General features: G+C 42.6%; 1 protein-coding gene across 1 annotated transcript; it reads right to left on the reverse strand.

Annotated features, from left to right (window-relative positions):
* Window positions 1-7,323: 7,323 nt before the first annotated feature.
* On the reverse strand, window positions 7,324-7,974 carry ETDB (embryonic testis differentiation homolog B). The gene is made up of 2 exons (XM_027092442.1): window positions 7,880-7,974; window positions 7,324-7,686 (listed from the first exon to the last, which is right to left on the reverse strand). The coding sequence occupies exon 2, from the start codon at window positions 7,633-7,635 to the stop codon at window positions 7,465-7,467; it is 171 nt and encodes a 56-aa protein (XP_026948243.1). The 5' UTR covers window positions 7,636-7,686; window positions 7,880-7,974; the 3' UTR covers window positions 7,324-7,464.
* Between the last annotated feature and the right edge of the window lie 6,642 nt (window positions 7,975-14,616).

Consider the following 14,616-nt stretch of genomic DNA (forward strand, 5'->3'; position numbering starts at 1 on the left):
AATATACATTGTTAGGGTGATATTTGATGTTGTTCAAAGGAAACAGTAATAGTGCTCATTTATGAAGACTTGTATTTAGTATTATTAGCTCAAATAAGAGCTAAACAAAGTGACTTAAAAATTAGGTTTTGATTATAAAACAAGCTTAGTATAAAAATACTTGAATAGTATATACTTTTATAAAGTAAAGGGTAGTTCTTATTCCACGCACTTCCAACCCCTGTCCCACTGTCCTTTTTTTTTTTTTGCTGTACGCGGGCCTCTCACTGTTGTGGCCTCTCCCATTGCGGAGCACAGGCTCCAGACAGGCAGGCTCAGCGGCCATGGCTCACGGGCCCAGCCGCTACGCGGCATGTGGGATCTTCCCGGACCGGGGCACGAACCCGTGTCCCCTGCATCGGCAGGGGACTCTCAACCACTGCGCCACCAGGGAAGCCCTCAGCTGCATTGTTTTATTGTTACTATCCATCAGGCAGTGAATCTCCATTAGACGAAAGCAGAGGAAAGTGAATAAAGCAAATATCTTGAAAGAAATTGTGTTTCGCTAATTTATCATAAGATGTGGTATTTTTTGTGAGTTTTGAGAATTATTATTGTGTGTTCGTTTGATATTTCAAACCCACTTGTTCTGATCTAAGAATGAAGCTGTTTTGTGAAGTTGTTCACACTGAGGAAGCTGTGTCAGGATGTCATCACTGACATCTGTGGTTGTCGATAAGCACACATTAGCTCAACTATTGACAGGCACTGCTGGGGGCTTATCTATAAGAACGCGAGGAGGAGCGACTGTGGCTGGGGAACATTTAAGCTTTAAATACCAAGAGGTGTGAACAGCATCTCCAGAGTGTTCGGTCTGGGCAAGACGACTCTTTGCTGATCTAAATAGTTCTCTGAAGACTTTGGGTTGAGAGTGGGTGGGGGTGGGGACTAGCTACTGCCTGGACAAAGCAACTCTGCCTGCAGTGGTGAAAACCCTGCAGCGGCCTAAGGAGATGCTTTGGCCGCCACCATGACGTCTTCCTTCCCTAGCAACGTGCCCCGCCCGCCAGCATGGCGTCTCTTGCCCTAGCAACGTGCCCCGCCCGCCAACATGGCGTCTTCTTGCCCTAGCAACGTGCCCTAGCAACGTTTTGTCCTGGCAGCTGAACGTCAGCTCGTGGTTAGCTAAGCGCACTCTTTCGAGAACCCACTGTAGAAACTTGGACTTAACTAAATTTGGACTTTATTCCTTTCATTTCCCCCTTGCCAGGAACCATGATTAATCTAGTATTGGTTTGGAGTATGTCATTTCTTCATTGGCTTATTAAGAGACATTATCCTGTATGCCACTGGGTTGTGAAATTACTCTAACTCCCGCAGTGAACCTGTGTTAAATAAATTATTGTCAAAGACAATCTCAGTCTCTGAGCATAATTTGCTGCCTGGAAACCAAACAAGCAATTACGTTTTCCCCAAGCATACATGTACTCAACTAAAATGTCAATGTTTTTCAAAGATGACTTTCATTTCAACGGTACATATTTCAGGGACTAATTTTATTATTTTTAATGAAAATTTAAATATATAATAAAAAATAAATATCTTGGTTCCCAATTATGTAACCATGTTTTTAAAAAATGTGTTCAATGCTTTTTCCATACTCTATGTTAACATTTTCATTTGATTAGTTCTATAAATTCTAAAGCTTATGTACTAAATTAAATCACAAACTATAAAGGTATATGGCTGAAATTTGTTTAAAAATTATTATTTACTCTATATAATATGTCAAAAACACCATACATGTTAGAGCACATAAGTAGAGGTTCAAAAATATGTTTTAATGAATGAATGAATGCATGATGATGTAGTCAGTAAAAGACTATGTCATCTGACAAGTATTTAATCATATGGAAACATAGCTGCAATATATTTCTGAATTTTAATTCTGGTTAATTCTTGAGCATGTAATTATAGAAGTTTCCTATTTTTTTCTTTTACATTTTCACTGTTCTAAAATTTCCACTAAAATAAATGATTTTTAAAATATGAGGTATGGTTTTTAAGCTATTACAAAACTACAAAATATAAAATTCAAACTGTAAAAGTATTTGTAAAATGTAATGTGTTAAAATGAAACTAGCCAGAGGCACAAAGAGAGTGGCTGTGGAGCGTATCTGCTTTGCTGAAATCTCATTGCTAGCATTAGTCCTATTAGGTAGGCTGGCAAACCAAATTTTGGCGAGAGGCTGTAAAGGACTGGGGAAAATCATGAGGACCTAGAGCGGCTTGGGAGAGGGTTGAGGGAATCTGTGAGAGAGAAGACACTGAGGCTGAGGAGATAAACCTAACAGTAGTTAGGTGAAACTTGGGAAACTAGAGAGAATTTTTTTAGAAAGTTTAACTGTGTGACATGTGATATAATCTCTTCTTATCTTTCCAAAACTTTAGTAAATAGCTCCGTGCCTCTTCCAAGTTTAATTGAAAAATTGTCTATGTTGTCCTACATTGTCATACATTGCCACGTGTAAATTCACAAAGTACAGGAAGAATCTACCAAAGTTAATAGAAAATGAGTTCTACAATTTAATATTCATGTCATGATTGACTCTGAGGAATTGCCACTTATTAAATAAATAATTAAATACTTTTATTCATTCATTAAATAAAACTTAGTAGAATTTGTTGGCATTTATTAAATAAAACTTAAATACTCAGTAGTCATGTGGATATTCTATGACCATATATTCAGCTACAGTTTTAGGTAGTTTAAAAATAAATGGCAACTGGGCTTCCCTGCTGGCGCAGTGGTTGGGAATTTGCCTGCCAATGCAAGGGGCACGGGTTCGAGCCCTGGTCTGGGAGGATCCCACATGCCACGGAGCAACTAAGCCCGTGAGCCACAACTACTGAGCTCTGCGCGTCTGGAGCCTGTACTCCACAACGGGAGAGGCCGCGACAGTGAGAGGCCTGTGCACCGCGATGAACGGTGGCCCCCGCTTGCCACAACTAGAGAAAGCCCTCGCACAGAAACGAAGACCCAACACAGCCAAAAATAAATATTTTAAAAGAGTATTACACCTTTAAAAAAAAATTTTTAAAAATAAAAATAAATGGTAACATAGTAGCATAGTATTTAAGAGCACAGATTTTAGATGAAGCTCCACTTGGATTTGAAACCCATTTTTACAAGGTACCATGCTTTATCTTAGGCAAGTTATTGAAGTTATTTGAATCATAGCTTCCTTATCTGAAAGACAAGGCTAAAAGTACCTACTCCATAGTATTATTGAAAGGAGTATACTATGCCCATGAAATGTTTGGCACAGGCCCTGAGAAATCAACAGATCTTAATTATAATGTAAGCTCAACGAGGGCGGGAATATTTATATCTTTTGATCACTGTTGTATGGCTAGCACACAGAAATGTCAATAAATATTTTTTGAATGAATTGATGAGTGTTGTTGTTATCAGTAATTATTTCAATAATTAAAGTGCCAACTTAAATATATCTGGAAATATATGTATACAGGGAATATATGATATTGAGGGAGTTTAACACCACTTGTCCCTCTGTGCTGTCTCTTTCTCCAGGTCCTGCCCCTCTCCATCCAGGCTGAGAGCTTCTAATTGTCATTTAAAGGTTCCCTGGGGGAGTCAGGGTAGCGGGGTGAACTGGCCCTAAGTACTCCCTGGTCTGTAGATCGTAACAACTCTTAGCTTTATCACATCAATTAATAAATGGATACAAAGTTGCAAATGGTTTTAAAATTTTTTCATGGATCTCCATCAACTAATTTTGCAAGCTCAGTACTGAAATCTACAGTTTTAGAATTCCTCTATTTTTACTACAAGTTGTCCTACTGTTTCTCAGAATAAATATTTTTAGACATTATGTAGAAACACTCCTTAAGCCAGTTTCGTAAAGGCATAGGAAGACATATCTGGAGCTGGAAGAGGGAAGTTGGTGAATATGGTTAGTGGTGCATTTTGTGTGCCCAGGAAAGTTCTGAAGAATCTGTTCTGAAATACCTACACCTTGTGGGATCCCAGAGGCATCATCTCCAACCCATATGACATGGCATCCACCTGAGAGCAAAAAGGCAAATGGCCTACAGATTTTGGAGGAGAAGTTGTGAGAGCTAGAGAGATGATAGAACTAATACCAGGATGCTCTAAAATTCCTTGCATTGTAGGTACACCAAAACATCAAGCCATGTCCCACTGTATCGTAGCTTCTACACCCATCGCTCGTTCTTCCTGACTGCCTAGTTGCTGTCTATCAATTGCTGAGTGCACCCTTAATGTCTCAGCCTTCTTCAAAGTTCTTTGTGGACTCACTCCTCTCCTCAGTTCATTCCCTCCTCAGTGATTTCATCCACTGCTGTGTGTCGCAAGGCCTGAAATTCCGTGTGCTGCCTTGACATCTCTGAGCCTCACAGGGTCCCAAAGGCCTAGCCACGATTCCCCCTGCTTTTGCAAGATATGCTCCCGACCCAGTGGGCAAAGCTCCACACCCAGGTAGTTCCCATATTGGCTGGACTGGCTGCAGTGCACCTGGTCCTTAAGCAGAATTATTCAAACAAACCAATTACATCCTCCCATATGAATGAAGGGCTAATCCGCATTCTTGTCACTACAAAACCTACCTCCCCCAGTTCCTCCTGGTTCCCTCAGCTCCTGAGTGCAACCCCTGTGTGGTCCTGCATGATGTGCCACGTCCTCCTTTCCTGAGCTGTGAGTATATGTGACTAATAACTGCTGCCAATCCCATCTGTCCAGAATTGGGTATTGTGTGTTCAGGTATCTCATACTATTTAGGCTAGGGAATCCCTCCTTCGTCCCTTGTGCAAGGGTGCTGAGATCAATGTATTATTCAAATGTCAGGAGAGCCACTGGCTTCAGGAGAGGTTAGGAGAAGTCAGTTCTGGTTCAGAAAACCACAAAGGGAGGGCATTGGCTCACTTCCACTCGTTTCCCTAGAGAAGAGCGTTTCCAAAGTTCTCTGAAAATGAGAGGCACTATTTAGTACCTCCTTAAGTTCTTAGCGAACACCCAATATGTGCCTAGTATTAATTCACCAGGGAGAGCTGCTTAAATTTTCCAAAGAAGGGTGCACATGTATTCAGGATTTAGATTTGCTTTCCTCATTCTTAGTCATTCTAGGAGAGCCATAATTCTTGGACTCATGCACAAATTTTCTGACATTACTTTTGTCCAGTAACACTTTCAATAGCAGCTGAATCTGTATATGAGCCCAGGCCCTTGTAATCCACTGGTCTTGCCATCCCACAGAAGCATCTGGCCTCATATGGTGCTGGAATAGTGTGCTGAGACTTCTATATAGGAGACAGAAGCCTGCAAGGCTGGAGGGCTGTCCGAGAGACGGCAGATCAAGCTCTGGACCCACAAGCGACCTATGGTGCCATTCCCCCAGGCCAGGATGGGTAGACAGTGACTCCTCCCATTCTTATACCTAAGAAGACAATTACAGATGTTTATTTCCCTGTCTTTCCCCTCAAAGCTGGGCTTGGAGGGTCTGAAGGTTAAAGTACTCAAGGCAAGAACGCCTCTCCCATGGAACATTGCCATACTTCTGTTAAATTGGAAACCGACATTGATCATCGTCTCCTGCCCATTTTTAGGTCTTTGGGCAACAAAACTGATAGCTGACCACTAAGGTTATAGTTTAGGTTCCAGACAGGACTATGGCCAAATTGATCTCACCTTTCAGTGATAAGGTGGCTGACAGCACTATGTTACCCTGTGCTGGGCAAAGCATTTCTTCATCTGAGCAAATCAACAGTGGGTGCTAGCTGTGGAAAAAGCAGCGGATTGTTCTACTTATTCTGTTTGTCTGAAAGGTAAATCCTACTCCCTTCTTTCCACTGCTCTATGCCCCAGGAAGCTGAAACCCATAGACTGCGTTACTGTGGTTTTCTTGTCCTCTGGCTGGCAGATAGCTTTGGCCAATGAGAGACAGCAGACAGAAATTAAAGAGCGGAAGGAGACAGTATATAATTCCGTGACACAGCGTGAGGCGCTCTCCAATCAACCTCTAGTCCCTGAGCCTCACTTGCATCCAGATTCTCTGTTATGGCCTCCACAAACATCTCCTGAGAAAAATTCATTTAGGAGGATCCCAACCAAATCTCTCTTTCTGCCTCTGTCTCTGTCTGTTTCCGTCTGTCTGTCTCTCTCTTTTTGCCAGCCAGTCCCCTTTTGAATTTCGCATTTGTGATGCTTGAGACCTCATGCTCCCAGTACGTGAGGGATATTTTCCTCCTGTAAGTTCAGCACATCACCGAACCTCTGTGAGGAGGCCCTCCCTGGGCCTGAACCCACCCAGAACCTCACGTGAGTCCACGCCTCCCCACTCTGCGGGTGAGGGGTCAGAGGTCACACGAGTGCATGTGATGCCTCCCGCAGCAGTCAGTCCTCCGCGGATGGCCAGGCCACCCCTGGGAGATGTGGAGTATGGGTACCAATCACTCTGGGGAGTCAGCCAAGTCTGAGGCAGGCAGGATCAGCCAAGCATCTCACTGGTGAGCAGGCTTCCCCACACCCACACTGCTCCTGCCGCCCAGCTCTCCCTGTCCCCCCTCCAGCTTAGCTCCCGCTCTGGGTGCCCAATTTCCCACGCACTTATGTTTCCAATGTCTCCCAGTGAGCATCTGGCTTTCCCAGCACATTCCTTTGGGAAGCTCTCTTTGTGGGTGCCGTCGCAGTTGACCTAGGAGCTGGCCTCACTTCAGTCCAGTGGATTTTCTCCACCCAGCTGTGGCCTGAACAGGTGTGCTTCACATGGCACAGATAAAGGGAACTGGGATTCCACTTATTTGGGGAGAATAACAAGAACAAATACCTTTAGAAGGCCTTGAAGGCACGATGCTCCCATTTCTAAATGCCTTGTGTTCTGATGTTTTCATATTAAATAGAACCAACAAAGACTCTTAGATGCTGTAGAATATCTAAATGATATTCTCATGAGCATCAACATTTAAAAAAGAGTATCCTAGATGCACCCCCGCCCCGATTCATGACCTGTTCTTAATGTCTTCTCACCAGGATAAGCAACCAGGTTTTAGAGGGGAACACAGTGGATGTCTTTCCAAAACACCTAGGGTACAGGAGACTTGGGTCCTTGAGTGACCTAGAACTACATAACTATTCCCTTGCTTTTTTTTGGATTAAAGATGGAAGAAATCTGACATGCAGTGTGATCTCACCATCTCTGCTGTGTCTGAGAGCCCCTGCATAGACTGTTAGGATGACTAGAATCCCCTCTCCAGTGTAAGTCAGGAAAACTATCGGTATAAAAAAATATCAAGCCAAAAGGAGTGAAGATGCCGCTTTTATTTTAACAGCTGAAACGAGGAGTTTGTTGTTCTACATTTTGTTGTCTTTTTTTGTTTTCTAAGATTAAATTTTAGAAAAAATTTTTTTTTTCTAAAATTTTATGACTTCTTGGCCCTGGGTGTGACTTAATTCAGCATCCACACCCACCTGGACAAATCCACATCACTTCTGTGCTTCCCCAGTTGCCTAGCAAGTAAAAAGATCACCACACTGTTGGTGACCTTCTTGGATATTTCTTTCTTCTTGATGGTCAATGTAGGCATGTTGGGACTGACTTCAGAGGTTCCTTTATCCATGACTGGTTGACGCCACAAATGGCTTCAGGAAGAGAGCACGACCGAGACAGCCTGAAAAAGACGATGAAACCCACTTAACCCAGTGGACCCTGGGGCCTCTTGCCCTCACAATCTCCCTGCCACACTCACACATCACTTCTCTATAAGCAAATGACAGTCCCATACCCTCCCCACTTTTCTCTAGTAGGGTTGGGGTTCATGAGGTGGAGTAGTATGGTGATGGTACAAAACAATATGACATTACCTTGGTATATCTGGATACGTTGCCTCTCAGACCACTCAGGTTTCTCTGGAAGGAGCACCCTGAAGAGATGGCAAGAAGTGAGAGGGAGAATTTTCTCACTCCCTGTCTTATTCTGAGTGCCAGGGCCTGATTGGTCAGACCCAAGAGGAGTCATGATGACTCACAATGACTCTCAGCACTTTTTGACCACATACCATGGATACCACCACCTAGATTGTCTCAAGGCTAAACAGTGAGTGACTGAGAGGTGCTGGAAAAGGGGCAAATGCTACCCATATTTGGGTACCATCTTCATATCTGTTCCCTGTAGGGGATACTCATTTCTCTTGGCCTCAGAGATCTTCCATGGCTCAGTCAAAATCTCTCTATTAAAACATCTCTTGTAGACGTAAGAGGGAGGAGATATGGGGATATACGTATATGTATAGCTGATTCACTTTGTTATACATCAAAAACTAACACACCATTGTAAAACAATTATACTCCAATAAAGATGTTTAAAAAAAGTCTCCTGTGTGAGGAGTTAGCAACACCCATTGCATATCAATAGGTCCACTGGGCAACATTCAGCAATTTTGGCCTCAAGTTCCAAACAGGAACTTAGCCCCAGGTAGAATTTTCTGCTTCCTTCTCAATCTCTGGATACAGCCTTGTCCACAACTCTGAAATTACTTTAATAACACACAATTCAGAAGTGGGGTGTTTACTTGTAGAAATTTTGGCTGTGAGTAACCATACTTCTCAAGCCATATTACCTTGCAAGTCTCTGATATAGAGCAATATAGTTAACATTAATGAGTGATCCTAGTGGCTATTGTCTATCAGTAGGACATGGATTCTCACAGGCTATAAGAGGGGTAATGGTGAGGACAGGGCTTTGTTGTTAGTGGTGGTTTTTTTTTTTATTATTAGTGCTGTCCTAAGAGTCTGACATGACTATTATGATGAAATTTAACATATTCCTACACTGGTGACCCTACTGTGGTCAATCTTATATGACAACTGAAGAAAGTTGAGGCATGGAGGTCTATGAGATGGACCCAGGTCAAACACTCCCTTCCTCGAGTGGCAGAGAAGGCTCAGGCATCCAGATTTCCTCCCATTCCATATAGAACCATGGAAAAATCACTAAGATACTGTGTTCAGTGTCTAAAAGAAATTAGAGAGGCATGAGAACTGCGCCACCAGGGAAGCCCTATCTTTTTCTTAAGGGTTTGCCTTCCTGGAAAAAGCAAGGCAAGTAGATCAGGAAAGCTTGGTTGACATAAGTTAAACACATAAAAAATAAATAAATTTTGCATACTCTTCTAATAATTAGGAAATATAATAGAAATAAAATGTCATGTCCAAAATATCCCAAGCATTGTAAAACACCTATAGATATAATTAACTTTTAAAAAAACATAGGGAAAATATACATGAAACTTTTTATGACCTTCCTGTTTGGACACTAAAATAATATTTTAAAATAACTTTCTTTTGGAAAGGAAGACTAATTTTTGGAATGGTGTCAATTATTCTCTAAATTAATCTATGAATTCAGTGCAATCCAAGTCATAAATTACAACAGGATTTTGATTGTGTATGTGGAACTGGAGGACTAGATTATAAAATTACCTTGAAGAGAAAATGTGAGGGATTAGTCCAAGGGTGGGGGGGGAGGTGTCATACTATATATTAAAATTTATAGAATTAGAAATTGAAACAGGAATTGATTAAGTATGTCAATGGAACAAAATAGAGATTCTAAAAATAATTTCATATATATGTGGGAATTAAAGAAATGATAAAGCTGGCATTTCAAATCAGATGTTGCCTCAAGGCAGTATCTTGTGATCAAATATGTGTGTGTGTGTGTGTGTGTGTGTGTGTGTGTCTACACATGGACACGTGTGTGTTAGGGAGATGGAAATGCAGAGGGGCTTCTGGGGCCACTTGGTATTTTTCCTACAGGTAATTCTGGATTCCATCATCTTTCACAGGTTTTCTCAGTCGTGCTGTCTCCCTGAAGCCATTTGTGGCATCAACCAGTCATGGATAAAGAAGCCTCTGAAATCAGTCCCAGGATGCCCACACCCATCATGAGAAGGATGGCAGATGAATGCCTAAAACCCACCCTGGCTTCCAAAAACATGCTGATCTTTTTACTTGGTAGGCAACTGGGGAGGCACAGAAATGATGAGGAGCTGACAAAGTGGCTGTGGACGCTGACACAAAAAACACCAGGGTGCGGGCTTCCTTGGTGGCACAGTGGTTGAGAGTCCACCTGCTGATGCAGGGAACGCGGGTTCGTGCCCCGGTCCGGGAAGATCCCACACGCCCGGAGCGGCTGGGCCCGTGAGCCATGGCCGCTAAGCCTGCGCGTCCGGAGCCTGTGCTCCGCAACGGGAGAGGCCACAACAGTGAGAGGCCCGCGTATCGCAAAAAAAAAAAAAAAAGAACAAAAAAAACACCAGGGTGGAGTTGGCCTTTACCTAAAAGTCATGTGACTTACCCACCTTATAATCCTTGAGGATTATGAAAAATCCAAGAAAATGGTGTGGATCAATAAGTCTTTCCCTGATGTAACCTTAAAATTGAAGCTGTTTCCACGTTTTTTGGTTTGATGTGTTATTTGTTCATGTGCCATCTGTACTTCTGACCCTTCTCCATGCTACCCGAAGGCCACAAACATGTGAACTTTGGCTACTCACCTTTGGAGAATGTTTACTCACATAGAGGCTGGGGGATTTGGAGTCAAGAAGGGCCCTCTTGAGAGAAGCTGGAAAAGCTGCTGCGTTTACAATTGGAAAGTGCCCTGATTTACTAGGGTAATTAGGGCTTCAAGAAGGCCACTTGGGGGGTCTTGATTTGTCTCCCTTGAGGTTTGAGAGAGACAGTGGGAAGAAGTCAGAATCACAAATAAATTTAAAATGAGAGTGACTGGGAAGGTAGGGGGAGGCTGTAGGAGGCTATGTGTTGGGGAACTACAGGGACTCAAGGCCCAGAGATGTGGTCTCCAAAGGAGCTCAAAATGGATTAAAGACCTAAATGTAAGGCCAGAAACTATCAGACTCTTAGAGGAAAACATAGGCAGAACACGCCATGACATAAATCACAGCAAGATCCTTTTTGACCCACCTCCTAGGGAAATGGAAATAAAAACAAAAATAAACAAATGGGACCTAATGAAACTTCAGAGCTTTTGCACAGCAAAGGAAACCATAAACAAGACCAAAAGACAACCCTCAGAATGGGAGAAAATATTTGGAAATGAAGCAACTGACAAAAGATTAATCTCCAAAATTTACAAGCAGCTCATGCAGCTCAATAACAAAAAAACAAACAACCCAATCCAATAATGGGCAAAAGACCTAAATAGACATTTCTCCAAAGAAGATATACAGACTGCCAACAAACACATGAAAGAATGCTCAACATCATTAACCATTAGAGAAATGCAAATCAAAACTACAATGAGATATCATCTCACACCGCTCAGAATGGCCATCATCAAAAATCTAGAAACAATAAATGCTGGAGAGGGTGTGGAGAAAAGGGAACACTCTTGCACTGCTGGTGGGAATGTGAATTGGTACAGCCACTATGGAGAACAGTATGGAGGTTCCTTAAAAAATAAAAATAGAACTACCATATGACCCAGCAATCCCACTACTGGGCATATACCCTGAGAAAACCATAATTCAAAAAGAGTCATGTACCGAAATATTCATGCAGCTCTATTTACAATAGCCAGGAGATGGAAACAACCTAAGTGTCCATCATCGGATGAATGGATAAAGAAGTTGTGGCACGTATATACAATGGAATATTACTCAGCCATAAAAAGAAACGAAATTGAGCTATTTGTAGTGAGGTGGATGGACCTAGAGTCTGTCATACAGAGTGAAGTAAGTCAGAAAGAGAAAGACAAATACCATATGCTAAGACATATATATGGAATTTAAGAAAACAAAATGTCATGAAGAACCTAGTGGTAAGACAGGAATAAAGACACAGACCTACTAGAGAATGGACTTGAGGATATGGGGAGGGGGAAGGGTGAGCTGTGACAAAGTGAGAGAGTGGCATGGACGTATATACACTAACAAACGTAAGGTAGATAGCTAGTGGGAAGCAGCCGCATAGCACAGGGAGATCAGCTCGGTGCTTTGTGACCACCTAGAGGGGTGGGATAGGGAGGGTGGGAGGGAGGGAGATGCAAGAGGGAAGAGATATGGGGACATATGTATATGTATAACTGATTCACTTTGTTATAAAGCAGAAACTACCACACCACTGTAAAGCAATTATACCCCAATAAAGATGTTAAAAAAAAAGAGTTTATCTCCTATCCATGTGATATATAGAGAGCAATCTAGTCTGGATTTATAAACTCTGCCATATATGCATCTAAGAGACAACAATAAGCTTAAGGGGTGAATAATCAAATCCCCAATATTGTACCTTTTTATCACTGCTGTTAAAATTCCCTTGTTTGGTAAATTATAAGTAATTTCTTTCCAGTGTCTCTCTGCTTCATAACCACCAAACATAGGAGGTTTTCCAGTGCTAGATGACCGGTTTATTGTAAAAGGATATAGCGCAGGAACAGCCAGATGGAAGAGATGCATAATGCCAGGTATGAGGAAAGGACACAGAGCTTCCACGCCCTCGCCAGGCGCACCACTCTCCCTGCATCTCCACGTGCCCACCAACCTGGGAGCTTCAAAATTATTGGGTTTTGACTCCTGCTTGTTCTCCATAAGGCTTCCACAGACATGAGAATGGCAAAGCCCAAATTCAGGATAGTGTTTACGTGAGGGACAAATGTAGTCACTGTGTTTGAAGTTTTATTTCCTTAGCTGGGAGGTGAATATACAGACATTCCTTATACTGTTTCCCATACATTCCATACATTTTCATATTCCTGCTATACTTCATCAATAGAGAAAAAGAAAAAGGGAGATAATGAGGCAAGCAGGAACGCCCAAGAGTAAAATAATGGTATAGAGTATATCTTTCAAATATTGGTGGAAAATAACTTGGAGCCTAGAATTCTACTTCCAGCCAAACATTCGAGTGTCAGGGTGAGTTAAATGCATTTTTAATACATGAGGTGTCTTTGTGTGTGTGTTTCCAGGAAGCAGACGCTGAGCCAGACCCGTGAATATAAATAGCTTACTTGAGAGGGAATCCCAGGGAGCAGTGGTATGAGTGTGGGGAAATGAACCTTAGAAGGAAGGCAGCCAGTTAAGGGGGATGATCTAGGAGGTGAGAGCTGTGGGTAACTGGAGCTTATTCAGAGAGGGGGGACTATGGGAGACTGTGTAGAATGCACCTCAAATCCATCTCAAGTATGGGACAAGGAAGCTGGCGTATGTAGCCACCAAAACCCCAACTATTATTTAATAAAGCTACTTCCAGGGGTAATAAATCTCTCACACTTCCGGCTGGCTTTGGGTCATGTCCAGCATGCGCCAAGGGCGAGGAAAAAAACCCTAATGCAGAAAGTCATGGGTGGTTGTAGAAAGCAGTTTAGTGGGTGTAGAGGTGAGACCTGGCTCTGAGGAGTCAGAATCTTTTTGGCATTGTCTGCAATACTCTACCCACTGTTGTGTGAAATTTTCAATAAACTGGAATTACATTTCCTCTCTCAGTCTGATCATGTATTAAACATCGTACCAATTAGCATATTTAGTTGAAAATTGGTTTCAGGAACCCCAGTCCCAGAGAATTGTGAGATGACTTTTCAGCTGCCTAAGAAATGTTTGCATTGCAGAACTTAAAATCTTCTAGAGAAAAAGAGAGCAAGACCTCTGTGGTCTGTTCTGACTGAAGATGTGCCCACTGGGTGGGTGGGAACGGGTCTTTCCCTGGGATTTTATGAAAACCTTGGGCTGCAGGTGTCAGCAACTCAGTTCATGTCATCCAGTCTAAAGGGCCCCAAGCTGCAACGTGTCACATCCTGCCTGAGGGGTTCCTCAGCATGCAGAGGTCAAAGAAGCTCCCCTGGTCTTCCATAGCACCTGGAACTTTTTAATATCCCTATTATTAAGCTCTGTGTTAAGGAATGAGTCGCCCATTAGGGTGTGAGTTAGTCCCACCCAGCTATGCTCACCCTTATCCCAACCAGTATACTGTCCCCATAGTGTTGTTATCGAAAGTGGGGTCCGACTGCTTGCTGCTCTGAAGCCAATAAGAGGCAAGGCTGGTGGAAAGGAAAGTTTGCTTTACTTCGGAGGCTGGCAACCAAGGTGGGTGGCAGGGGAGAACTCCTGTCCAAAGGTCGACTCGACTCCCCACCACTGACAGTCAGTGGGCAAGAGTTTCAGGGGTGTATAGGTGGAGGGAGGGGGCTACATGCAGAAACAGAACAGTCAGCTCTGACAGTCATCTGGAAATTGGTCATACGATGGTCTGATCAGTGACATCTTGATTGTTTCAAGTACAGTTAGTCTTCAGTTCCAGGGTCGGTTTGTTCCCATTTCTTTGAGGACAGTTCTCGAAATTGTGGCAGCTTATGTCATGGCTACAGCCTGGTCATCATGTAGTTAACTTCTTCCACCTGGTGTGCGTTTCAGTATCTATAAGACAGCTCACAGGATACGGCTCAGAATATTATCTATAGCCCTTAAGGAGGAACTAACTTCGCTTAATGATTAAGTTATTATTATTTTGTCCTGTTTGACTGTTTTCCTTTGCTTCTAAATTTTCTCACTTCTCTGATTAAACTTATTCTTTGACTAAAGCTTTTC

This window comes from Aethalodelphis obliquidens, unplaced genomic scaffold (genome assembly GCF_003676395.1).
Source record: "Aethalodelphis obliquidens isolate GAN/ISIS:26980383/991018 unplaced genomic scaffold, ASM367639v1 scaffold78, whole genome shotgun sequence".
NCBI classification, from domain to species: domain Eukaryota; kingdom Metazoa; phylum Chordata; class Mammalia; order Artiodactyla; family Delphinidae; genus Aethalodelphis; species Aethalodelphis obliquidens.